Source organism: Oreochromis aureus, linkage group 6, assembly GCF_013358895.1.
Source record: "Oreochromis aureus strain Israel breed Guangdong linkage group 6, ZZ_aureus, whole genome shotgun sequence".
Taxonomy (NCBI): domain Eukaryota; kingdom Metazoa; phylum Chordata; class Actinopteri; order Cichliformes; family Cichlidae; genus Oreochromis; species Oreochromis aureus.
In genome coordinates, this window is record NC_052947.1 from 34061471 (window position 1) to 34087832 (window position 26362).

A 26362-nucleotide genomic window follows, 5' to 3' on the forward strand; every position below is an offset into this window, starting at 1 on the left:
TAGCTAAACATAAAGATGCATACATGTAAATTAAAAATTATTAAGACAATTTAATCAATGTTTTGAGGATAAATACCACTGGTGCATATAACATTTTTAGTTCTAGTGAATTCACGCTCTTTATTTATCTGTCACCAAAATAATTTATGGTATTGGAGTTAAAGTTGGGCTAAGTTTTGCGAGTACAGGGATGATATGAAACTAAACACAACCCCAAACTGCCTTTATGGAAACAAAACATTAGAATATAAACAATTAAATGGCTGCTATGACATTTTGCAATTAAAGGTTTTTTCTACTTTTTGCCCAGATGGCTTAAATAAGCATGCATGGTTGTGATATGTGTTACTATTAGTGTTAAGTCAGTAATGACTGCATAAGTCACATGGATGGATTTCCCAAAGTTCTAAGCATGGCTGCAAAAGCTTTTTGTCTATCCTAAAACTCTTTACTGAATCCTCATCCAGACAGCCTATTTCTGGCTCTCAGTAATACCAGTCTTTTAATGTAAAAGAGCTTAATGTGGAGCAACGGAGGAAATTTGCCCAATGCAAGACATAGTAATAAATGTACTTTTTACGGTGAGTAGAAAGGTTTGTAGTGTCAAAACACAGCTATGAATCTTACTCTGTCAGATCTCTGTCAGTAACAAATGAAAAATCTAATTTTTTCATTTGACTTATAAATAATAAATTCTGCACACTTCCCAGAAAATTTTAAACAGAGTTCCAACCTTATATAAAAGCGTATCTAGTCATGTAGAAGTCATATTATCTCTGCCAGTAATTTTGTTAAATTCTACCAAGTCTAAAGCTGAATCTACACACATACAGTAGCACTGCACAAACCAAGCACTCCCCTGTTTAAATTCCTCTAGGCTAACAGCTTCCCAGTTAAAGTGTCACCATATCTGACTCAAGCTGCATGTGTTTGCATATAAAATGTTTGTGTCAGTAGTTCATTTTGTGTTGATAGCTTTTCCTGGTTGATTGACTGGTCATCTGGGTAGATTACATGTCTGATCTCTGTGTTAGTTCTTACTGGTGTCTCATTGCTCTAACAGCTGACAGATTTGGTGTGGTGTTTATAGATTTACCCTTGCAGTGGCTGGGTATGCAGATGGGGAGGATTGACCTGCTGCGACCTTGGAAGAATGCCCTGGCGGAGGACGACGGCGACCTCGGGTTGGGCAGGACGTGCTGCAATGCAGCAGAGCAGATCAGGGCGCTGCATGCTCTCACCCACACACTTACGCAAACACATAACCTGCAGCTTTATATCATGAAATAGGAACACATACACAGATGCTCACAAATCAATAAAAGCACGCACACTTTTTTTGTCCTGGACGAGCAGGCATGGGTGTGTCCTAATCAACCTGCTGCTGACTGGCTCACTGAAATGCACACACCTCATAGATGACTGTATTTGGAACAACACACACACACACACTTCCCTTTATAAATTCACACAGACACACACAACACACTAAGACAGGATGTGCACACGTTGATATATTTGTTTGTTTGCATCGTATGTTTTTCCGTTTCACTTTAACACTTAATACATAAGGCAATCACTCACTTCCATCAGACACTATAGATCCTTCCATCTCCCTAGCAGGAGTTCCCATATGTGCAGTGTAAAGAAATGTGATTTAAATACCAGTGAAAGACAGACCCTCATTAAAGAGACTTTCTGGGGCATATTAGTAAACCCTAATGACTCTGAGCAATCATATCAAACCAGATCAACGTCAATTATTTTCACTATTAGGGTAGTGTATACCTCAACCCAGTGAGGGTCAACCCAGAGTCTAATACAACTGTATTTATGCACTTAACTGACCTCATTTGACCTTGACTTGGATACATATACAACTCCAAGACTAATATCAAATAAGAAGTCTCGTAATACTTTGTCTGTGTAGCCAGAGCAGGAAGAAGTTATTCCCCTGTGCCTTAGAGCCTTCTTGTCCTTACTCTATCACAGATACATTAAAACAGTGAATGACAGTGCTGCAAACGCTGACATTTTCCTTTATTACAATGAACATAGACTTGTCTTGTTCTCATACTGTTCCCAAATATGCATCAGTGCGCTATTGAATGTAGCGCCTAACGAGCACATTGCTTTCTTCTGTTAAGCTGACGTTTGCGAAAATGCCCAGCTGTCTTTTAGACAATTTATTTGCAACTCAGTATTAAAGATTTACATATTTATTTAAAACCAGTGTTTTTTTACCAGAGTGTCATGGACACCGTACCCTTACACCAAACCGTAAACACTGACCGGCACACAGCTATAACGGAAATTCTTAGTAGTGCAGCAGATGTTGCAGGATATGAGGAAAGGTTATAGCTGCAGAGGAAGGAAGAGCAAACTGCAACTGTGATTCAATAGGAAATTGTTTCCATTTTTGTACTATTGTCTACCATCTGACAGAATGAGATGTGGCTACATTTCGGGTTATCATGTTTAACATGTGATTTCTTGCAACTGCTCATAGTATTTCAAGCGACTGATTACTTTAAACTTATATTTATGTTGATGAATAATATTTTTTACATCTAACTTTTGATTTACAGCAGCTGTGAACCAACTTATACTCCAACCTGACGTTTAACTGCAAAGCTCACTCACGCAATCAGCACACAAATAAAAATTGAACCAACAATCCACTTTTAGATAAAGAAGTCTATTTATTATTTGATATACTGTATCATATGCATTTTCATATAATAGTTCTAATACCAGTAAGTCAAAAATAATAGTCATATAGTATTTATATATATAGATATATAGAAAACTAATCCAATAATCTACTTTTTACTTGGACTTGTAAAAAAAAACAACATGGAGAAATGTATAATCTTCTCCCCAGCTTAAATATAGGCGCTTTGAGGGAGCAAAGAAGATAATACAAAAAGAAAAATTACACCTGAACATTGCATCTCATAGAATAAGAACATCTGTCAGCAGCTAGTAATGTTGACCATCTTGGTTTAAGACACAGGAAGAGGATGTGTTTTTTTTTCTTTGCTAGAACATCTTTGACATATACAATTTTGTCTTATTTTTACCTTCAGTTGAAATGGCTGAAAGAGTTCTGAATTTTTAGTATGAATGAGAGAGGGGACGATGGCAATCATGTGATCATCTGGATTTGTAGACTGAGAGACAGAGCATTAGATTACACCAGTCTCATTACATACACTGAAGATCACTCCTAAAGATGACGGCGGGGGGAGGGGGGAGCAGAAAAAAATGGGAGAGTGTAGGAAAATAAGGTTTTTAACAGCAGGATATAGAAAGGTTTATGTGCTTCTCCACCAGTGATCTGCATTTGTAAACAGAGGGTAGCAGCACATACAGTGCAAAGTCCTTTTCGTCTACTCACACCAATCCCCAGCCTCTCTCACTTTCTCTCTGGGTGCTCTCCAGGAGGTAGCCATGTCTCGGTTGGCCGGGAGAGATTTCCATTTGCATCCATTTAGGTGCGGCAGTCATCACAAGTTCTTACCAACTAAACTGATATCATTCAAGAAAAAAAAACAAAAACTCCCACCCCTGTCTGCTCAAACTCTCGATATGTAGAAACGAAAACATGGAGGCAGGCTGTTTAACGGCTGAAGGAAATGGATGAGGCCGTGGACTACAGACCATCCGGAGCTGTGGAAGGTGGCATCCAGGGGCGCTTGTGTCCATCGAGGCCTGAGATGCAGGAGGGCTGTCTCACTGCAACCCGTCCTCCCTTTGAGAGGCGTGGGTCGCCAAGTTGGGGTCAAGAGGAAGCGTCAAAGCTGCACAGGAAAAGACAGACATGCCATTGCAGTTAACTATAAAGTAAAAGCAGGTCTGAAAACAAACATTTATCAAACTGAGTGACATTTTAGAAGAAATAAAAACTAACTGAAACAATGATGTGTGTTTGGAAAAATAACTGAAATCAGTGAGTGTGAGGTCACAGGGGTGCATGTGCTCGCTGTGAGACTCTTCATTTCAAGAGTTCTTTGTTTGTAATAACTTATTATTAAATATCTTAACTTTTTAAATCTTTTTAAACTTTTTAAATCCCAAACACAATAACAAAAACACCTAAACAAATGTCAAAAACCAACCGGATTGATTTTGGAAGGCCTTATTCATCCCAGACCGATCTGATAAACCAGAGTGCTAAGGGCTAAGCATATATACGCACTGTTTCCAGTTTGTTTGGGCAGAAGTGTCTGCAGTGTTTTTGTAGCTTGTCCTGGTTGTTTTGTATCTTATATTTTGGAAGTTCTCAAAATCTTGTCGTTTATTTTAATATATATAAATCCATGAATATTAAAATACAACAGCAAACATAACATCTTTCTTGTTCACTGTCCTGCAACACATTAATTTTCTTGAGAAGAAGGGATTTTTCAAGTGGTATGGGATAGTGTTTCACTAATCTCAAGCTTGGGCGTTACAGCATGTGTAATTCAAAGTCCTATTCAGTGTGCAGGTCACGGAACAGGACATGAATTAAAATGGCTTTTAAATGATAAATAGGAGTTATAACAGATATATTGCTATGTTAATTATTTCTATATTTGCAGTTTTCCTTGTTATGTTAGGAAAAACAGATATGTTTCTAACAATGATAATGCTGGTTGATTTCTATCTGAGAGTCCCAGTAAGCCATGACAGCATGACAGAGAGCAAGAATGAACATGACAGAGTTAAATGGAATAAAGTCATCATACATTTTACGCACACTCTTGTTTCCTGTCAATATTTGTTGTGTGGAAAAAGGCCAGATTGCCTGTATTTTGTTGCTGGACAAGTACAGGTCACCAGCTTCTTATTTCCACTGTTTAACCTTGAAGGCAGTCTTTTTTACAATAGTTTGCAGTGTCGACAGCTGTAAATGTGAGTGAGCTTTCAACAAAGGAATCTGAGCCCCGATTCTCAAAGTTATTTTTTCTTTACTTCTTCTCAAAAAAAAAAAGATTGCATGAGTAAATAGCCATTAGCTACATATGTCTGCTGAGGGGAGCGAATGAAAGAGAGAGAGGAGGACAGAGAGCAAGCACGAGAGAGAGTTTGAGCGAGTAAGATGTTCATCTCTGCAGGTTTTTGTGTTACTTATCAGTGACAGATCCCTTTGTTCCTGCCTGCGTCTGTCTCCACCTCAGTGGAGAGCCAAGGGACGACCAGAAGGCCTGACTGCAGTCCGCATTGTTAGCACATCCTTGTTGCCTTTTCTGAGCTTGCAAATCATCTTCTGACAAAAAGTACACTTTATTCTTTTCTTCACTTGAGTCACGGATGTTTTTGTAGAAGGTAATTGGGAATGGGCTCAGGCATGAAAAGCTGATGGATTGAAAAAAACGAATGCAAAGAAAAAGGACAAACAGTCCTTAATGTGCATGTTAGAGAAGTTCATGTTTGGGGGAATAAGCATGCATGTGGCTTGTAATTACAGCTTGTGTGTGTTGGTGTACTAAACAATGACAAGGGTGGCCAAGGGGGGCCCCAACTGTCCTCTAGGGGGAGGTACGTCTTGTCTCGCGGTCATTAAATATTAACACAACCATCTCGGCCTCCCGCTGGGACTGATTGAAGATGTAGGATGGCATACGGGGACAGAAGAGGGTCACCTCTAACTCTGTAGTCCCACAGTAAACCCACTGTGATTACACCTGGGCTAGATCAAGCATGCCAACACATTACTCATCTGGAGGCAGTGCACCAGACTAAGTCACGGAATGACCCTGCAATGACACAGGATCTGTTGTGATCCTGTGTCATTGTAGGGTTCAGATCCAGATTACCTCCTGATTAGCAAGAGAATAAAGTCCAAATAGTTTTGTATGTATTTCAAACACTCCTGACTGAAAGAGTCCATTATTTATTCATGTAAATCCTTCTAATGTAAATCCCTCCATCCGACTAAATAGGTTTCAAGACGCAAGCTAAAGGAAGCAGCACACTGTATGGCAAAATAGAATAATGGGAGCTAATTACAGGATTATGGGCCCTTGTGGAAAGAAGAGACAACGACCTTCATTAGCTGTTCTTCTTCTTTCAGAGATTCTAATTAACGCACACAAAAAAAAGTTTATGAAAAAGAAACAAGGTGGAGAGGGATTCTTACCTGTCCCATAGCTTGACATTTCTACAGTTGTTGGTGCAGCAGCCGGCTGATATCAAAGCTGTGACAAAAAAGGAAGAGGAACGAGACAGAGGAAGAGACGTGAATGTGTTGTTTTGACAAGACTGGATTGTCTCATTAATCTAATGATTTAGAGCTGATGTCTGTCTGGTTAGACTGCAAAAGCAAGGAAACATGACTAATAAATAAAACATGTTAATGGAGTAGCTGCTTCTGTTATCAGCTAAATTATATGTCGGAAATCAAACTTGGAATGCAGCAAGTTTGTTATTAGAACAGTGGTGCCAATCAGCACATGCCCACCCTGCATAGTGACTGAGCAGAATGAGAGACTCTGGAAAATTTGGCATTTTAGAGAAAAAACACAATCACCTTTTTGCTGCAAGTTCAGAAGACAAAATGCACCTGCGTTATTAGACTTGTTTCAAGGCGAGCAGGCATGATTTGGATTAGTGAGGCAGCCAATCAATTTCCAGCTCAAGTTCACACGAAACAGGTTTGACTGGTGGATTGTACTTCACAACGGAGGCGCACAGTGCACGCTTGACGTCTCTGATTAGACCACATAAGACAAGATCCAAATAAAGTATTATTTGTTGCTGTGACCTATTTAAAGCGGAAGCAGCATGGAGACAGTGCCTTTTGAAATAATATCTTTTCAGGGGTTTTTTAATTTTATTTAGTAAACTAAGCAAATATGAATCAGACTTCAGATGGTATGAAATGGGCTCTACTTCAAAACCTGTACTGCGTTTAACCCATTCACTCAGCAGTGGGCAGCCACCAATCCAACGCCCAGGGAGCAGTGCGTAGGAAGAGTACCTTGCTCAGGGGTACCTCAAGGTAGCCGTTCGGTCGATTTGAAGCCCCGACCTTCCGATCATGGGGCGAACGCTCTACCTACTGAGCTCTCTCCTCCCTGAAGGGCCTACAAAATCTACATAAGTACTATAATATAACATCTAGACTGAGGTGACCTTGAAGGTAAATACTTAAATTTGCTGGAGGTTAAACTGAGGTTTAAGCCTTTTATAGCTGATTATTTTTTCTTTGTAATGGTTAGATAGATGTGCTAATTTAGGATATTTTTTGCATACCCCACTGCCAGATTATGTGGGTTTAGTTGTAGCTCACTTCACTCTCTGCAAGTGAAACTGTTGCACCTTCGCAGTGGAACCATTGCAATCAACTTTGCTCTTCCTAAACACAAGGAAAGCTCTTGACATCATTTTGAGTTTCCTGCCATACTTAAATGGCTCTGCGAGAAGTTCTGATCACAACTCGGTAAAGCAGCGCAATAATGTTTTTGCTATAAGCAGACCAAACTTTGCAAAAAAAAAGTTATCCCTCTTTACCTCTTTTGCCCTTCAAAATTCTTTTATCCTTGCTCCCTTGCTTGATATCTCTATCTCTTTCTCTCCAAGCCAGCGGTTTCTTCCTCCCCATGAGTCCATAATCATGTTTTCAGCACATTTCCTCTCCTTGGCGCTCTAACATCTCACATTAAAGATTTATAATGCTCTTGTGACCGCCAAGTTGTGCAAAAGATTCCAGTAGCCACTTTCACTATGTTCCCTGCCCCTTCCCTCGGTGTGGTCATCAGGGAACAAGGCAAGATAACACAGAGATATGAAAACTGCTTTAAAGTGTTGGGTAGATGCAGCAGTGGGCTGGGGGGTATTTTCACTTGGAGGTCAGCATGTGGGGAATGGGACTGATTTCACGGCTAAAGCTCACAAACAGGGTAAAAAAAAGTACACCGTCACACGCACCTCGTTCTCTACTCACACAGCTAACACAGGTGAAGCCAATATTTACTGTATTTAGACATTTGCTACACTTGAAAGAAGATGTTACTCTGAACATGGTCTGTGTGCAGTTTCAGAATCCGGGTTTGTATTAATGCTAAAATTTACTTTAGCATATATCAGCCCAAAATTTAATATGCCACTTATTACTACTTCTACATACAAACACATATTACATGTGATTAGTTTCATGTGTTCCCTATTCAAGCCACCTCTGTTCCTGAGCTAAGAGCTTAGGATGTCTAGGGTATGTGTTTCATGATTTTCATGGCATGTTCACACTCAGAATGGCTTCGTTACTATAGAACAATTATAAAATTGAATTTTCAGGTTTTTTAATGTAAACAATTTGACTATTCTTCATCTAGTCAGGATCAAGAGTGGCAAGAAAAAGCATTAAAAAGCAGTATTGATACACATCTTTACATGACTCTTTCAGACTGTCATTATAAGCTGCTTATGTTAGCACATGATATATAGTCACTGTATAAATCTATAATGCCTTGAGGTGTTTGTTGTTGTTATTCGGGGCTAGATAAATAAAATTGAATTCAATTGAACCACAGTATAAAGACAACTAGAAGTGCAGAATATACCTGGAAAAAACACAGGAGAAACAAAAGTTTTTCATTCAACCATTCAACCGTGTTAGCTTGAAGTAACTCGATTCAAGCTGCGTAACTCACAGAAACAATTGGCTTGAATGGATTTGCTGTCTCAAGGTCAGCTTTCACACACACAGGTCACAGGATTATAAACTGCTGTCTTGTGATGGTGCAGTTCAGTTTACACACCAGCTGTGTGCCAAAATTCAGAGAATCCCTTTAAAAGAACTTGATCAGCGTCTAATTAAACTTGCTCCTCCTGAATTCTAACCAGCACCTGTGACCTTTTGAAGGAGAGTTACAATGTGAGAAAACATACAATAAACTTAGGCGGTGTTTGCTTCTGTTATGGGGAAGCCTAATGTTAAAACCAAAATTGGATTTAACAGCATGCGAGAGATGTGTAGAGAGAAGGGGGTTAGCAGTGGGTCAAGTATATAGATAATATGATTAGTCTAGAATAATGTGTGGGGGGGTAAGCTCTCATAAATTTCGCTTCTGTACACCAAAGCCCAAGTGAAAAGCTCCAAATTTCCCCTCAAAGAGATCTGCAAGATTGGCTTGGGAGAAGCTGCTCCCATACTGAATATAGCCCTTTTCCCTTAGCAACCAGACACCAAATTATTAACTTTATATAACTCATAATCCTGCACTTCATAAAGAAGTTGCAAAACCTTTTATCACTTTGTTAACAAAATAAAGACTCTTTTTTGATGAAAATTGCTTGAAAATTATTTAAGAAGGCTGGCTTTGAGCAATAACAATAAAGGAGCTGCAAAAACAAATCAGAATGACGGTATCTGTATAATTTATCAAAACCGGTAATCAAGTTTTTATTGATGTGTGAATCAAGCCAGTAAACACATGAACCTGCTCTCAGGACTACTCATCTCGCAGTCCTCCTCGATCTGTTGCTTTCTATTCATCTCTCTCTCTCCTTCTCTCAATTTACAGAATCAATGCAAGGTAATTTCACGTGGCCATTCCCTCAGATCTTCTAAAAATCTGCCATATAAATTATTCAGGCTGGCTGGGCAGGAAAGCCCGTTGAGATGCATGGTAGATCAGTGACCTTCCGTTTAGCTGGCAGTCAGACAGACAACTAAAGTCAGTCAGTCAGTCAGTGAAGCTATCTGGCAGGAGAGCGGCTTGTTTTAATGTCCCTCAGGCAGCTGAAGTCTGTGCTGTTATGTGCAACTTTGGAGCGCGATGGCAAGCTCGGAATGCATAACATTATGCATGGCCATAATACATACACCAAATGAAAAGAGGAACATGCAGGGTATTTGTGGAGTCTGTGCTTGGCCATGCCCAGTCTTGTGAGACCAGACTTCAAGCTCGTACCACTTCAGTTCTGCTTGGTCATCTCTGCAGCACTATATAGCAGCAACAACATGCTAATTGGTTACACTTGGTTTCACCAGGCTATCAGAGCCTGTTCTTATCTTTTAAATCAGTAAAATTACACAAAGAGAGAATAACACTGAATTTTGTTTTGTTTTGCAGGACTGTTTTGTCACGCTTAAAGACTGTATTTTAAATAGCGGTGCAGTGGCTAGTCTCACAGTAAAGGAAAGGTTCTGGTTCCGACCATTCTGTGTGGAGTTTGCATGTTCTCCCTGTACCTGTGTGGATTCTTTCCAAGGTATTCCCACAGTTCAAAGACTTGCTTGTTAGGTGAATAGGTGATTGCAAATTTGCCACAGGTTTAGATGTGAGTGTGTGGTTCTCTGTCTTTGTGCTTGCCCTGTGACAGACTGGCAGCCTGTCCAAAATGTTCCCCACCTTTGGCCCTGTAAAAGCCCCAGCCACTCCACAGCCTCCAGCTGGATTACCAATTAAAAAAATGGATGGATGCAACATAGTTTTAAACTTTACTTTAAATATCTGAATATGCCTGAAAATAATGAATTATGTTATTAGAATTCACACAAAAAAGATTAGCATTAGATGAGAAGATAAATTAGCTTTATTAGAAAGAAATCTGCTTACTAGATTTCACAAACAGCAACTGAGCTCATGGTGTGACAGTGTACACCAAAAACCTTGATTCACCAAGAAATTGTAATTCTTTTGTTTCTTTTTGTCTTTTTCAATAAAAGGACATTTGTTTTTATCTACGACTATCTGACAAGCATGTTTAATACAATAATATATACGTATCATACGTGATTTTTAATGGCATATCAACACCTTGCACAGCAAATATTGCTACTGTTTTTCAGCACACAATGTAGGCCTAATGCTAGTTAAATCATGAATTCCATCTATCAAAATTCTATCACAGCAATAAATTCAGCTCTTTGAGCACCTGGAGCAGAAGCCTTTGCAGGTTTGATTACACTCCTAAAATGGAAGGAGAACTTCTGAAAATCAACACAGCATCCTTGTTCTAAGCAATAAAGCCTGTTACATGAGAGATATTGCTAAAAACAGTGTGCACTACCCCCATCACAGAACGGTACAAACTGGCTCTAACCAGAATAGAAAGAGAAATGGGAGGACATGGTGCACAACTGAGCAAGAGGGCATAAACATCACAGTGTGCACTTTGGAAAACAGAGGCCACACAGGTTCTCAGTAATGGTACCGACAAACTCCGGTCTCAGCATCAACAGTAAAGAAGTGATTCCAGTGATTTCAGGCTTTCCAGGTAGAGTTTCACATAAAAGGTAATACCTGAGACTGGCCAATGCCTGTGCCATGATATAACTGCCTTCTTTGCAACTTGGCCTGAAATGCCACTAATCAAAAAGAACAAGTAATTGGTGATATCAATAATTATTAACTGTCAGTGACAACATTCCTGATCAATTTAATGCTATATTAAAAAAAATACTTACTTTCAACATAAGTATTTCTTTCAATTGTAAGTGACACTAAACCCAGTAGCAAGTCAGTAACCTACATATTGGTCACTCACTACTTTTAGGAGAAGATTTTTCAGTCCAGTGTTATCGGCTGAAATTGTTCTTCTTTATTCCTCTTTTTTAACATATTTTTATCTGCTTTAACTTCAATCCTACAAACCGTGGCTTTTAGCAATACCTCCCTAATTTAAGCTGCCTTTTTTGCCACGTTGCTATGATAAATGTGCAATGGCCAACTGAGGCATGAGAACTATAACAGAGTAAGTGATGGCAGCAGGGAGAAACAGCAAATAACTTGAAGCCCATGTGTCTGCTGCATGGCTCACTGTTCAGCTGAAGTAGACCACGGAGACACGAGAGCATGAAACTCGCTGGAATAGAGGTGAATAATTGGCGCCCCGTTGGCTGATCGAGCCTACGAGGGATGTCTGTGTGTGTGTTTGCATTTGTGTGTGCTTTCAGAAAGAAATACATACATCAAATAGACGGTGCACACTCACGAAACAACGTGTAAACACATGCAAAGACATCGCTTTTTGAATAACAAGCCTGTTCGGTTAGGTTGACCTAGCAGTGCTTAAATTATGGCAAAATTTAGTTAAATTGAAGACATTAACTTCATGAACAAAGGAGACTTCTTTCATGATGGTTTATAGATAGAAACTGTAGTCTCTCATTTTTCTTCTGCTGCTTTTGTCTTCTGTGTTGAAGCTTCACATCATCTCCTCGAGTTCTACAAGAGCTTGTTGTTGTTCCATGCACTGCTGTAGTGTTTTGCTATGATCCTCAAAAGGCAAATTAAATATTTAAGCAGACATTCACAAGATAAACTGCTGTTGCTCTATTTTAACATGTCACCACCCATCACACCACAGTGCTGATGAATAATATAACAGACTGGGCACAGAGCACCGTATAGAGGATTGCGATGCGTGTGCCAGTTAGAGGGGTGGGGATGAGAAACAATACTGGTAATTTCATCAGCTCTGAATTAGATATTCAAATATCCCAGAATTCTTTGCGGTTTTGCGTGACACAAAGGGTCTGCATTTAAAGGGTCTGGCTTTTCATCTTCCAAAAGCCTTGGGACCTCGATGACCCATGCCCTGGGGCTGAAGCTTGTTTACACATTTTCAGGCGGTCCCTTCCTTTGCTATTAAAAACAACAATAATGCTTTTTTTTTTTTGCATTTGTATCATATTAAAAGCCTTTAGATTTAGCTAGAAATAATGCAATGCACTGTAACAATTTATGCATTTTCTTCAAAACAATATTATGCAATATAGAGCACAGGTAACCATCTGTCACACTGAGTGTTAAGGATGAGCCAGTATTAACATTGTCTACTTTAACATCTACGTGTGGATGTGAATTTACATTCTGCTCTTACACCCCCCCCCCCCCCTATATTCTCACATAGCTGTTCTCACATGAAAAAGTGAAAATAAGATTTTGTTAGCACTTATTAATATAAGATAAAAAGACGACATTAGCAGAATATTAAGAGATCAAAATTAAGCTGTTTCTACTGGGAAACTCATCATTATGTTATCATTTAGTAAAACTACTGACCATCTATTGTCATTTAAAGCAACCTGAGAAATTCTGTGTACTAGATGCTTTATTTGCAGCTAAAGTTCTCACAAAGCCAGGTAATTAAATGATTAAATGTACCTTTTAGTATAACTGTAAAGGAAATGAGCCAGTCAGTCTGGAGCAGTGGGGGGTCGGGGTAATGAAATTGATTTAAATATCTCGGAGAGGAAATCTCACAGACCAAAAGACATCGCTGAAAGAGAACTACTAAGAGATAACGACATGAATATAATGACAGTGGTGCCAATCATTTCATGGTCTAACATAATGTAAAGTAATGGAAGCTCCACACGTGCCTTATTGTAAATCAGGAAAACCATTACCTCAAACACACAAAATGGGCATTAGATAATTTATGCCCCAGGAAGTAGATAACTGCATCCTTTCAACATGCTATATTCCTGATAAGTTATCTCATTTTTAACAGACAGCTGAGCTATAAAAGCCATCGCTCTGATAGGAGCAGCAGCGTGGTTGACCAGTGGCAATGCACAACAACTGGCACAAACCATAGACAAGCTAACTGAGCCCTATACAAGACTCTGAACCCTTATAAAGAATTAATAATAGGTTCTTTCTCTTGAAGATTAAAAGTTGAATTCACAAACATAAAATTTAAATTATGTAATGGAATATATCAGGGGCTTTAAAACAGAGGCATACTTTGTCGGGCAGGACCAGTGATAATGACAGATGAACTAAAGCAGAGTTTTATATTTTGATTACGCAACAACCAACATAAATGTGGCTTTTTGCAATGAAGACATGATTCCTCACTACTTGCTACGTGCTGTTACAGCTTGATTCTGACATGATGTTAAAACACAAAATATTGTGTTTTATTTCTGTGTTTCAAAGGGGAATCAAAGAATTTTAATTTGATATAACTACTTGTAGTTTTTAAGGCAGCCAATTTTGTTTAAAGTAAAAAAAAATTGATATTTTGTTCATGTTTTGTTTTTGTTTTTTAATTTCAGTGAATGCTACACAAGACTGGGAAGAAGTTAAAAAAATCTATTTAACTTGATTAAATAAACATTTAAAAGCAGGCTAAAACAATTGAAAACAGATTCAAATCATTTAAAACAAATAATTAAAAAGCAACATGACAGATATTTTTAATAGAAATGTGAAATTGTCACATCTTACTTTCAGAAAGAAAGTAAAAGCATTTTGTCTGACTTTGAACCCCTGACTTGAAGATCAATCTTAGACTGCTCTAATGAATTTTACTTATCCAGAAATATGTGACCACATTAGCAAAAACCACAGATTTGCTGCCAGTGAAAGTGAAGGTAAATTAACCTTAATTTAATATGCAATTTATGTGATCACTAAGCTAAAGCTCCCAAAATGTATACATTTATTTCAAGTCAAAATCAAAGACACCCAAAATCTGCAAAACCCTCTTCTCACAGCCTCACCTGCATACTTCCCATGCGTCACTTAGGTGTATCAGTCCAGCTTCACTTTCCTCCTTCACTCGCACCTCATCGCCTGATACTCTCAGACTGACAGCTCTCAGAATGGCACACAGCTACAACTGAAGTAAATGTAACAGTAGCAAAATGTGGTTACTGCTGGTGACTCTGGGACTGTGAGAGATTCCCTCAGGCCCAGTCTTGCCCTCATACATGGCAGCCACTCAACTTTCAGTTAATTACCTGGCCTAGCAAGCTAATTTCCTCTCAGCTCAGTGGGCTGTTCCCCACTGGCATGGCGTAAGAGGACAAAGACTGTTCTCCATTCCACTGGGTTTGCATGTCTACCGGATGAGTGGGGCTACTGTGCAACATTTGTCACATACCTCTGGGGTTTGGGCCGGAGCAACGCTAGTATGCGCCAAGCAGCCTCCTTCATAACTCAAAGAGCCACTTACGAGCTGCTGGTGGGGGAAATGTTTAGGAGAATCCTAGAATAGTTAAATGCCCGACATAATCAAAAATTCAGAGTTATCTTCTTATGTTTTTTGTTTTTTTATGAACCCATAATCATAACATCAGTCATGCCACAGTGTAGACAATGTGATTCTAAAAGCCATGCATGGATAGATATTTGATTATGAGCTCATCTCTCCTAAATCTGCAGCACAAAATCATCCTCCTTTCCTTTCTCTAATTTATAATTTAGTCTGCTGAAAACAATTTTTGTTTTTATGTTAGACACATTTTACACCCCATTTCCCATTGACATTACCACAGTCATGAGTATTTGTGTGGATCTGGCATTGTCTGAGAGTTGCAGAGGCAATATACGGCGTTTTGCTGCATCCGGGAGGAGGAGGCTTTAAACTGACAAAGCTTACAGCAGCTTGATTAAAAATGACAATGATATGCACCAGTGGAAGATAAACAAAATGCCTAATCATGCACTCCTGGGTTAATAGCTGCTCTGATGGCCTATAGGCAAGGGTGTTTGGGATAATTGGTCTCAGATGTGATTACAAATTCAAAGGCCATGATAACATTTAAAAGTAACATTTTCCCCTCTGCAGATGAAGACATCCACCTTGAGAATTGAATGTCTCTGATGGCCTTAACTCTAAAGCATCTTTGAATTTTTAACCAATTTTTTAATGATAGAAGACATCAATAAGGGAATGCCTACTCAACTTGTAGATTAAACATTCATCTCTTATTTGCAGAAAGATCCAATGCCATGGGATTTTAAAATGAGTTACTGTTACTGAGTTACTGATAGACTGTAAAACAAAAAACGGTTGGAATCAGAATTAGTTGGTCTTCGCAGCATTTGTCTTGTAAGCAAGTTCAAGAAGTTCTGAAAGGTAAAGCTGGAATGTCAGGGCAGATGAGGCTGTCTGGTTATAATATTATTCCATTTGACTTACACCAGCCTAATGCTCCCCTAAATCCTTTCATACCAAGCAGCTGTGACAAACATTTGAGTTTCCCCAGGCCGCTTAGACTGCGAGACTTGACAAATTTTCAAGGGATGCTTTCCATCCATCGCCTTGGCAGACAAGCAAGGAAGAAGAGGATAGAGTGGAGTAAGAGGGGAAAAAAAAGATGTATTATAGAGAGGAAGACAGAACGAGGGAGAGAAGGAGGGGAAGAAAACAGCCAGTAATCCACTCAAATACTTCCTCAACCCTCTTTCCTTAGCTCAGCCTGGCAAACACCACATCCTCCAGCTTCCTCCTGAAACAGGGCTTTGTAATCAGAGTTTTCTCTCTTTCCGACAGCTGGTTGTTCACACTGGCAGCCAATTAGGATGGTGAGAGAGAGAGTGAGAGTGAGAAAGAGAGAGAGAGAGACTAGCTTTTCAACGACACTGGCGAGGGAGAACATTATCTGAGACCACAGCTTCAGTGATGATTTCCTGTTGCACTGACAGGCAGCAGCACTTCTAAGCAACAGCCAGAGGAGCTGGACAGTCTGAACTAATGCCACAATTATAGAGATTAACAGATGGAATGAGACAGTGGATTGGTCGTTGCTAATTCGATCACATGCTTGAGAATGGAGGACCAGAGCGTGTCAGTTCCTCTTGAGTATATAAAAAAGAAAACTAAAAGAGGGTTATAGCAAGAGATTTGATAAAATGGCCACAAGCCTGAAGTAGGACGGAAAAATGTGTTTAGTTGAGCGTATTTTGAAAACTATTTGTAAAAAATTAAATCTCAAGGTAAAGGTTTGAGCGGCACTTGCAGAATACAGAACAACTTTAGGGTTTGACTGAATTATTTCAGTTTGTGGCATTCATCAAGGTATTTATAAAAAAATATTGTGGACCTCATTGGTCAATTTGTATGCCATTGGATGGCCATGTGGTTCACGGGTAGTAATTCTCCCTAGAAATGTGAAGTACCAACACTTTATCACTCCCAAAGCGTAACACTTTACGCTATGTGACAAATCGTCAATATGTTACGCTTCCGGGTACCCAACATGTCCCTACATTACGAGGTCGGAAAAATGAAAAAAACGTTTGGAATGAATCTACACATGTATGTTCGTTTTACTTAAATCGCTTTGGAAAACACTAACGTCACACGTAAAGGTTAGGGATAAGGTTAGGGTTAGGGCTGGAATACATGGCTGGAAAGTGTATTATCACGGGAGCGTGATTCTGCTGGATTTCATCCATAACCCGGCGCATAGCATAAGAACGCGGACCGTCACCTTTCACGTTCCTCAGGAACGCCGCAGGACTTGACAAATAATCATTAAATTATACCTCGGGAGTGCGAACGGGCTGGGAGTACCCAAGAGAAATCCTAAATGGAACTTTATCTGATACTTAAATAGGAAAAAAATGCAAAGGTATGTAGTTGTTTGCCATAAATCTGTTCTATGTTTCTTCAATTAAAAAAAGTTACAACACTAAACTATAGGTACTGGATTAAACTGTGTATGCGTATAAGGTGATGTTAAGCTAATGTCTTGCTAATTAGCTAAATCAAAGACTTTAAAAGATTTTTTCTGAGTTCTTTCCACTTTCTTTGAGAGAATAAATAAGTTGCTGTTTATTATTTTATGGTTGTTTCATGGGGTTTTATTAGAAAATGCTTTCTTCAGCATTTCTACTGTGCATTATTTTTCCACTGTGTGGGAGGTGGATGTTACTATATTAGAGTTTCAGCTAACTTTAGCGACTCTTTACTACAAATGTTATGCTCCACCAAACCCATTACCTGCCATAACATTATATTTGTCAGACTAATGGGTTAGACCTTCTATATATAAACAATAAAACACCAAAATATTACACCTATATGCTGTTTCTTATTCGAGTGTAAGCAAATCATCCAAACAGGAATTATATTCTGCTGACATTCATATTCAATGTATGCAATATAACGCTATAGCCTAGCAGAAAAATGTAGCTTTATTGGTATTTGGAAGGCTAATATGGGCTTACTAATATTCTGCCTAAACTGATATCAAATATTACATGAGAGCCTCATATATCTGTGGTTTAGCCATTATGTAGCACTAGCTTGCATTACAATGCTAGACATTATACTGCATCTTTATTTTGATCTGTCACCTGAGAAGGCTCGTGTTGTGCATGTATCACATCAAACTGAGCTATTTCATTAAAACAACTTAGAATAAAGTAGCAATCACTGGCTAAAAAAAAGCATGGCTTTGTCTTTATCACAAACACACACTTTTCAAGCAAACTACAAATACAGTAGATAGAGTGCCACACATCTGCAGTACTGTATGTACTGTAAGAAAATAGAGCAAAGGTTTCCCCACACACTGCACCATCTTTTCTTTTCCCATGCAGCCTATTTTTCTCCTCCTGATCATCTGAGCAGCTTAAGCTAATATGCAGAACATGTGATTGCTAAAGCAGAAAACATGATTAAGTCTCTCCTCTTTTTTTGAAGAAGACCCTCTGCAGTGCAGAGATCCTGTAGGCTTAGTGAACATTCATCCCTGCAGTCTGGGTCAGGAGACTGTAGTGTTCATGGCTGATTAGTATCAGAGAGGGATTTTATCACAAGGCAGATATTTGTGCTATGAGTCACAATTGATCTTTTGCTGTTACTGATTATTTGTAAAGCTCCTCATCGCATACAAAGTCAAAACGGCCTTTAATGTTTACTGCAATTTAATATTTGCAAGCCAATAATTACTGCTGCTTTAAAGCTTATAGCGCCATGGCCTGATTTCATTTGTAATTTCTTGTAATGCCCCTTTTTATATATAAATGAGTCAATATACTTTTGGATATATATCATCAAGATGAGAAAATAAGATAATGGTTCTTTTCTTCAGGCAGAAACTCGGAGTTGAACCAAAGTAAAAGCACAAGTACTTTCATTTTGTTGGTATTCCTTCCTCCTGACTGTAATAATGACAGAATAGGCTATGTGTGATAAGCTTCCTGAAAGATGTTGCATCAGATTGTATTAAAAGGCTGCAGAGGTCAGAGTGTTGTTTTGCTTTCTTTGTGGATTTTGTCAGGAATTTAAATGGCCTGAGCTTCGCTACTGTTGAGTTTTACATCAATATGAGACGTTCATTTGTCAGAAAATAAACCCTCATCGCTACACTGACCCTGGGACACTTTAGCACATCCACCCAAATCACACACACACACGCATACATGCAAGATCATAAAAAATGAAATAATGCTGTGCAAAGGGCTTAGAGGATAATCCAAGCGAGTGGAGTGTACTACATCGTCACAGGAATTAAATTCCCTCTTCATCCAAAAAAGGACATGGCAGCAAGGTTAGGTCAGTGTATGACACAAAGGGATATCGCCACAAATCTGCTCTCTTTACGTTTCCTACCCCACACATCTTTTTTTCTGTATCTACTCATCTTTCTTGTCCTTTTCATTCTCCTTCAGTTGTATTAGTTTAAGTAGCATTTTAGTGGATCCTAATCTGCCAGCATCAGATGGGTGGTATTTTTGTGTTAACTTCAGAAAAAGCATCATCCTCTGGCAACGTGTTGATTGCATGTCTCTATCTAAGTGTAAATATCCTGTAGTGACACTTAAAGTTAGTTCCCTTGTCAGGTTAGTGGAGGCATGGAAGCCCTGTAGCGACATGTTCATGATGGAGATAAACATCAATTGTGACAGATAACAAGCTATGATATACCAATACGACTTCACACAGGCCACACACATGCTCAGCCGCTGTCATACACAGGCTTAATGAAGTCTTTACGGCCCTGGTTAACGGCTATTTGGTGCATGCATTTCACTCCGAGCTAAGTTCACAACAGTTATGCCACAGTTGGCAAACTACCAGGCCCTGTGCACTCACAACATTTTCCAGTTAAGGATTTGTGAGGCATTAATGTGGCGTGGCTTTTGCAGACATCATATGGGTTTCAGGTTACATCAAGATTGAAATCTCTCATAGAGCTACAGTTTGTGCTGAGCCTTAAAATAGAAACAGAATTATGATCCAAATCAAAGTTGTGTGTGTCTTTATAATAATCCAGCGCAATCCATAGAGATTGCAAAATGGCTAAAGAGAGCATGCTTGATACTGTACAGTAGTTTCTGAGGTCACCATGGCTCTACTGTGTCTTAAAATGCATTCACTGGCCATTTAGTGCTTTAATTTCAGGTGGCTCTGGAGGCAGACATTGTTAGTATTACACTGGGTTTTACAGATAATCAGTGCCACAAAAAGTTAAAAGCCTCAAGACCTTCTTGCTGTGGGGCAACAGTGCTAACCACCGTACCACCATGCTGCCCTGATGACACCAATAGGTCACTTGTCAGATTCTGTTTTATGTATACTTTATTGATCCCCGTGGGGAAATTCCTCTCTGCATTTAACTCGTTCACTCTGTAAAGCAGTGGGCAGCCAATGGGCGCCCGGGGAGCAGGGTGTAGGGACGGTACCTTGCTCAGGGGTACCTCAGGGTAACCATTCAGTGGATTCGAACCCCCGACCTTCCGATCATGGGGCCACCACCCTACCTACTAAGCTATCCCTGCCCCCAAAGCTGCTCAAAAGCAACAAAATGTGTGTACTACCTCTTTGAAGTTGTAAAGTTTTTAATTGCATATTGTTAGGTAAACATATAATTATCCAATTGGCATAAATGAGTCATCATCTGGTAATAAAAACAGTTAAAATCCTCGCTATAAAAGTTGAGTTTGCTCTGTGTAAATTGTTTCTATTTCTCTTGTAATTTCAAGCTTATATTGCAAAGTCAGGTAGATATTTCACCTTGAGGAATTTGTCCTTTAGCATCTGAGAGCTCTGTGCCACTCAGCACTTTTCCCCCCCGGACTCCAGAAATCATTATCAGCCACTGTGGGGTATTTAAACAGCAGCCAAGTTGGTACTTTGATTTTTCGTCCTCCTCATCATCCTTAGCTCCCCACGATCTCTCAGAGATGGATGTGAATGGAGCAAAGATTTAGAGGTAATTCATCATTTAATAGGTTTATTCATCATTGTGTGGCAACAGTTGCAATGCTACAACTCAAATTTGTGCGTGGATCATTTGAGCTGGAAAGATTCATATAATACCTGTTTTTTTCTCAGTTTGTCCCGAGTCAGCCCACATTTCTCTTGAAATGAAAAAAAAATCAATAATGCTGTAAATTTTGCAGCAGTCAGAATAAGCATGAGTATCTCAGTTTTCTCAATCAAACAAGTGTATTCCAATTCCAAACTAACCTGTAAATCTCATTTTAGAAAATGTCTGCATTTACAGAGAAAGAAACGACCTCTACACTATTACAAACTGTAACACTAAACCCTGAAATGCTACACTTTTCATCCTTAAGTATGTCTGCACACGTGGCTGTATATTTGTATACCTATATATGTTGAAATATTTATTTGATTACAATATTTCACACTGTTCAGCCTTCACCATCTGTATAGGAAGCATCTCAATATGCCCACCAAAAAGTAGCACTGATAGTATATAAATTTAATGGTAATAAATCTTAAGTGTAAAACAGAAGAAACTGGTAAATATTAAAACAAATGTTCTGCAATATCAACAAATAGTCTGCTACAGAAAAAAATTAAGAGTTTTGACTCTATTTAGCCTACATTCCTTTTTGACTTATACTTAGCTTGGTCAAAGTTTCAAATAATGAGGTCACTGTATGCACAAGTAATCGCTGTGAGCTAAAAAGCTCAGGCTTCAGACTGCTTTAAATGCTCAAGACAGGGGATATCCTTAATATGGCCATCGTGGGCACTCAGCTGTGAAGAGATGAGTTTGTTATCCAAACTTTCTCTTTATGAGAGGCAACAATTATGAGAAAGTTGGCTCAAAGCTAAGTTGACCTTAAGGGAAGAAAAGGACAAAAAACAGCTAATTTCATATAGAGAATGGAGTAGAGAGAAGCATCAAGGCCCAGTATGAGGTAAATAGGGATTATTTTCAATGTTAAATCATGCAAAGCAATTAGAGAGAACAGAAGTAAGGAGTTTTGGGAGCTTCAAAGTCTTCAGAGTATGGACATTGATTTAGTAACTTAGTGACTAAGGTGTGGAAAACATGTAAACACTTGAATATATATTAGCCTATTTTTTATATACACTCATAATAAGTGCAATAAGTAAGGCGGTATGTTTGGCAGTTCAACTTATTTTGATATAGTGTCTCCTGCCACTCATTTAGGTGTATAAATCAGTTTATTTCAGCTTGCTATATGTATGTTTTATGTTTAAAAGACAAGCAAGGGCAACATCATTCACTTGACTTTAATGGGGTGTGTGCATGGAAAAACTAGGTGTTAAATAGAAGATCAGTATATATGATCACATCACAAGGCACAAATAAACCTACCATTCATGCCATTATAGATGCTCCGATGATGTGGTGACAGCTCATCTCCAGCCGGCCTCCTCTGCCCTTCCCTCACTGGGCTGCCAAACTTCACATGGTCAGGGCTCATGCTGTATTGGTGCCTGTGAGTTTCCGGGCTGCCCCCCTGGATGAAACAGCCCTTTTCATGGTGCTCTCCAGTCCCCAAATGTGCCTGCCGGGGCTCTGGGCTTCCACATCCTGTACTACTGATGCTGCTCCTGTTGTGCCGCTGATAGAGCTCCCCGGTGCCTCCCTGACCTAGGAAGTGCTGCCTCTGGCCCAGGACGAGGTCAGAGCTGTGGTGCTTGGGGTGCTGCTCCGGACTTCGGTGGCCCACGTTCCTTCCATATTTTTCAGGACTAAGCCCCCGCATGACCCGGCTATGGTCAGGCACAGATATAGAGCCACAGCGGGGCCGGCAGAGCTGAGGGAGGGTGTATGGGTACTCCAGGCTTGTACTCCGATGGCGCCCAGCTGGGTGCTCAGGACTGGACACCTCCCTGTCTCCTCCAATTACACCTCCTATTCCACTGATGCTGCTACACCTGGGTTTATGTAGAAGCTCAGGGCTTCCTTTTTCCCCACCACTGCCAACCCCACCCACTCCTGCAGCCAGGTGAGGCTGTTTATGGTGAGGGTGATCAGAGCTGTCAGCACTCCCTGCACTGGAAGTGCTGCTTCCATCCCCTACGTCTCTCATTAGCAGCCCCTGGCCAGGCACTAGCAGCAAGCTATTCTGGCTGTCTATGGAGTTACGGCACCCTCCCATTCCCACACTGCCTCCACCTCCACTTCCCCCAATGCCACCTCCACCACCTACTACCCCCTTTTCTTCATCCAGTAGAAGACAGAGCTCCTTCAGCTCCAGGTTCTCCCGGATTACCTCTTCTTGTCGAAGCTCTAGCTCCTTGAGTTTCTGGAGGTAAAGGGTCACCTCTTTACGCATTATGCTGGCACTGTAACGTCCCAGACGCTGCCACTCTCTGGACACACGCTTTCCTTTTTGACGATCATCATCTAAGAAGCAGCACAAGTCCCGCAGCTCACGATTGTCCTCCTGCAGCTTCTGGTTAATGTCCTGTGAAAGCAAGAAGAAAAATAATAGAAATTTAGAAATTAGAAAAGAGCGACACACAGTTTTATGTGTATGAACCAGAAAGCCTGAGGAAAAAAAGCTCCTTAAGGAACACAAATTAGTTTTTGAAATGTTGCAAAACAAAGTCATTTTTCATGGGTTACTTAACTTCAACTAAATCACTGAAGCCATTGTGCAATTTGAATACATTTCACTGCTCTTTCAGATAGCAATCAAATGGTGTATGCAATCATAATGAAATGAAATCCTAATCCTACGTCCTTTCCCATAAATGCAGTGACTCACTGTGTACCATGTGAAATACGTAATGTAGATTAGATTCAGCTGTAGGAGATGAAAAGGCCACACAGAAATGAGGCAAGGTCATGGAAATGAAATCACATGCCTTAAACATTTTATACTAAGCAACATTTACTTAAGGATTCTTTCTTCACCTCCAAAAGACCTCCTTCTTTTCTCCTCTTCTGTAACAACTTAACTCTCCGCTATCCTCCATCTCCTACTTACTCCCCCTTTTGTACCCTCCAGCTCTTTCCTGTGTAATTAGGCTGCTTGGATGGGTGGAGAGGTGACGAGGTCTCCAAGAAAAGCAAATGATCCCGATGTGCTTCAGCTGAGACAACCCCAGGCTGATTCTCAGAATTTAACTGTAAACACTGTGGACACTGTGCCATAATTATTTTATTAGAAAATGAAGGCACTGGGTAAAGGTTACTGAAATGGAGAAAGCCTGCATACAGTTTCAGAGCATCTGCCACTTGATTCTGTGTTCCACATGCTGTAGATTTATGTGGAGGAATTTTCTAGGAATCTAAAGTATGCGAAGACAAGATCAGATTTGAGCACTGCGTGAACAAATCCACTGATTTATAGACGGACACTACTGTTAGAAGAAAGCATTTTTAAGTGAAACCTACTCATCATTGCTCTATCTGAGTGGAAAGGGCACAGCTTGGTATTGATTTTGCTAACAAGCACAAACATCCCTTCCCCTTTTAGTTCACTTTAAAAGCCTGTATTTCCCACCTCAAAAAAAGTTAAAATGCACACTAGAGGCTTTTATTAGCGCCTGCATGTGCAAAAGTGCACATATGCTTTACATCCATCTAAACCCAAATGATCGCATATGACCCATACAATGGCACCCTGAACTTCAGATATACCATCTATTCTCACACCATGTTTGCAGAGGCGCTCTCTAAACAGCCGAGCATTGCTCCTGCTATGCGCGTTCTCAGGTGTGCTCCAAGCCTATGATCTCATCCTTCACCGATGCGCGCCCCCTCACCTTCAGCCCCCTGATTTCGTTTAAGTGCAGCTGGAGGCTACGATTGACCTCCCGGATGAGATTCCCGTGGTCCAGAATCACGCTCATCTTGTCGGCCTCAGACCGCCTGAGTCGGCGCACCAGATCCTCCTTGGTCCACTTGAGCAGTTCCTCGTCAGTCAGACCGGAGATGTCCTCTGCTGGACTTTCAGTCTTCGCTATCGAGAGCTGAAGCCCAGGCTGGGGCGGTGGAGTCGCTTTCTCCATTGGCACAGCTCCTCCGGTACCGACAAAGGGTAGAAATACTTAGAGGCTCGCTGACAACCTCTGCTCGCATCCGCTCCCCGATCGACTTAGGGTGGAAACGGTTACCGATTGTAAATCAGTCGCATAGTTTGGCCTTTTCTGTTGCTCCCCACTCTTCCACTCTCTTCCTAGAGCAACAGCTGACGATGCCGGCTGGGCGCGATACAGCGGAGAAGATGCTCTACTATCACTGCAACATCCTCACAGCCGAAATGGACTCTGTGCGCAGCCGATATGCATTAGAATCCAGATTCTGTCGGTCAGGTGGTCAAAGTGAGAAAAGCTTCGGTTTACACACACACCTGCCGCATCTAGGCTCAGCACACTGCGAGAGAGAGGAGATAGTCCGCTGTGCACAGCAGAAACACAGGGAGAGGAAACAGCTCTCCCCTTTCTCTCTCCCTCCCTCTCTCTCTCCAGGTCTCTCCCTCCGGGGGCTTGAGCCTCACCGAAATCATAGTTTGGTTGCAGCGCCACCTAACGTTCAAAATTATTGCAACCTGTTCTGAAATGCTTCGTTAATTACCTCTCGGATTCGCTTGAAATTGCAGGGGTACTCTGAAGTAAGATTCTGGTACTTTCCACCAACGAGATCATTTCTGCAAGTGTGACGATTTAGGAGAAAACATAGGCTGTATAAGTGCCAAAAAGATAATAATAATAAATTAATTAATAATCACCTTTACAGGTTATACTCTAAAACTAAGCAACAGGCTATCCACTGATGTCTGTAGCCTCACTGGACTGCCTCATGTTGCACCGTGTAGTCCTTTAAGTTTAAATTACTGTCTGTGATTTTCAAATTGTAAGCCGCTGATATTTTAGATACCGGAACTTTCCTCTGTGGGAAATAGGTAGGTATGGTGTTGCTATATTAAGTGGTTTGGACCAAAAGCCCCCATATTTGAGCACAAAAGATAAATAATAATAATAGTAATAATGCTTTCGTTGATGTTCATCTATTTGTTTTCTTCTTTTATACACCCCAACTACACCACATTAATAGAAGTGAGTAGTAGTAGTAGAAATAGTAGTATTTGTATTAATGTACTAAGAATGGGTAGTAACCATTAACCATTTGTTCATTTTTATTGAACATATTGACGACTGTGTGTAGGAAACAAAAGTTTAATAATAAATAAAGGATTGCAATTATCATTTTTTTTTAATTTAAATTAAAAAAAAATGATAATTGCAATCCTTTATTTGAAATGAACAGTAACTTTTGAAATATATATAAGGTAAAGCATGTGGTTCATTATTTCTCTCTGAAATTTAGTAAAGTAGAAGAAAAGTGGCATACAGCTAAAATACTCATTAGTACATCTAAATGTACATGTGTCAGTACAGTGAGATAATACAAGTCCCGCACAATTGTCGAACTACA

The 26362-nt window shown here is 40.0% G+C and overlaps 1 protein-coding gene across 1 annotated transcript; it reads right to left on the reverse strand.

The window, feature by feature from the left end:
* Positions 1 to 2739: 2739 nt before the first annotated feature.
* ccdc85al (coiled-coil domain containing 85A, like) lies at positions 2740 to 25359 on the reverse strand. The gene is made up of 4 exons (XM_039613135.1): positions 24691 to 25359; positions 22286 to 23384; positions 6128 to 6185; positions 2740 to 3803 (listed from the first exon to the last, which is right to left on the reverse strand). Exons 1-4 carry the CDS (start codon positions 24934 to 24936, stop codon positions 3785 to 3787), a joined length of 1422 nt encoding a protein of 473 aa, XP_039469069.1. The 5' UTR covers positions 24937 to 25359; the 3' UTR covers positions 2740 to 3784.
* Between the last annotated feature and the right edge of the window lie 1003 nt (positions 25360 to 26362).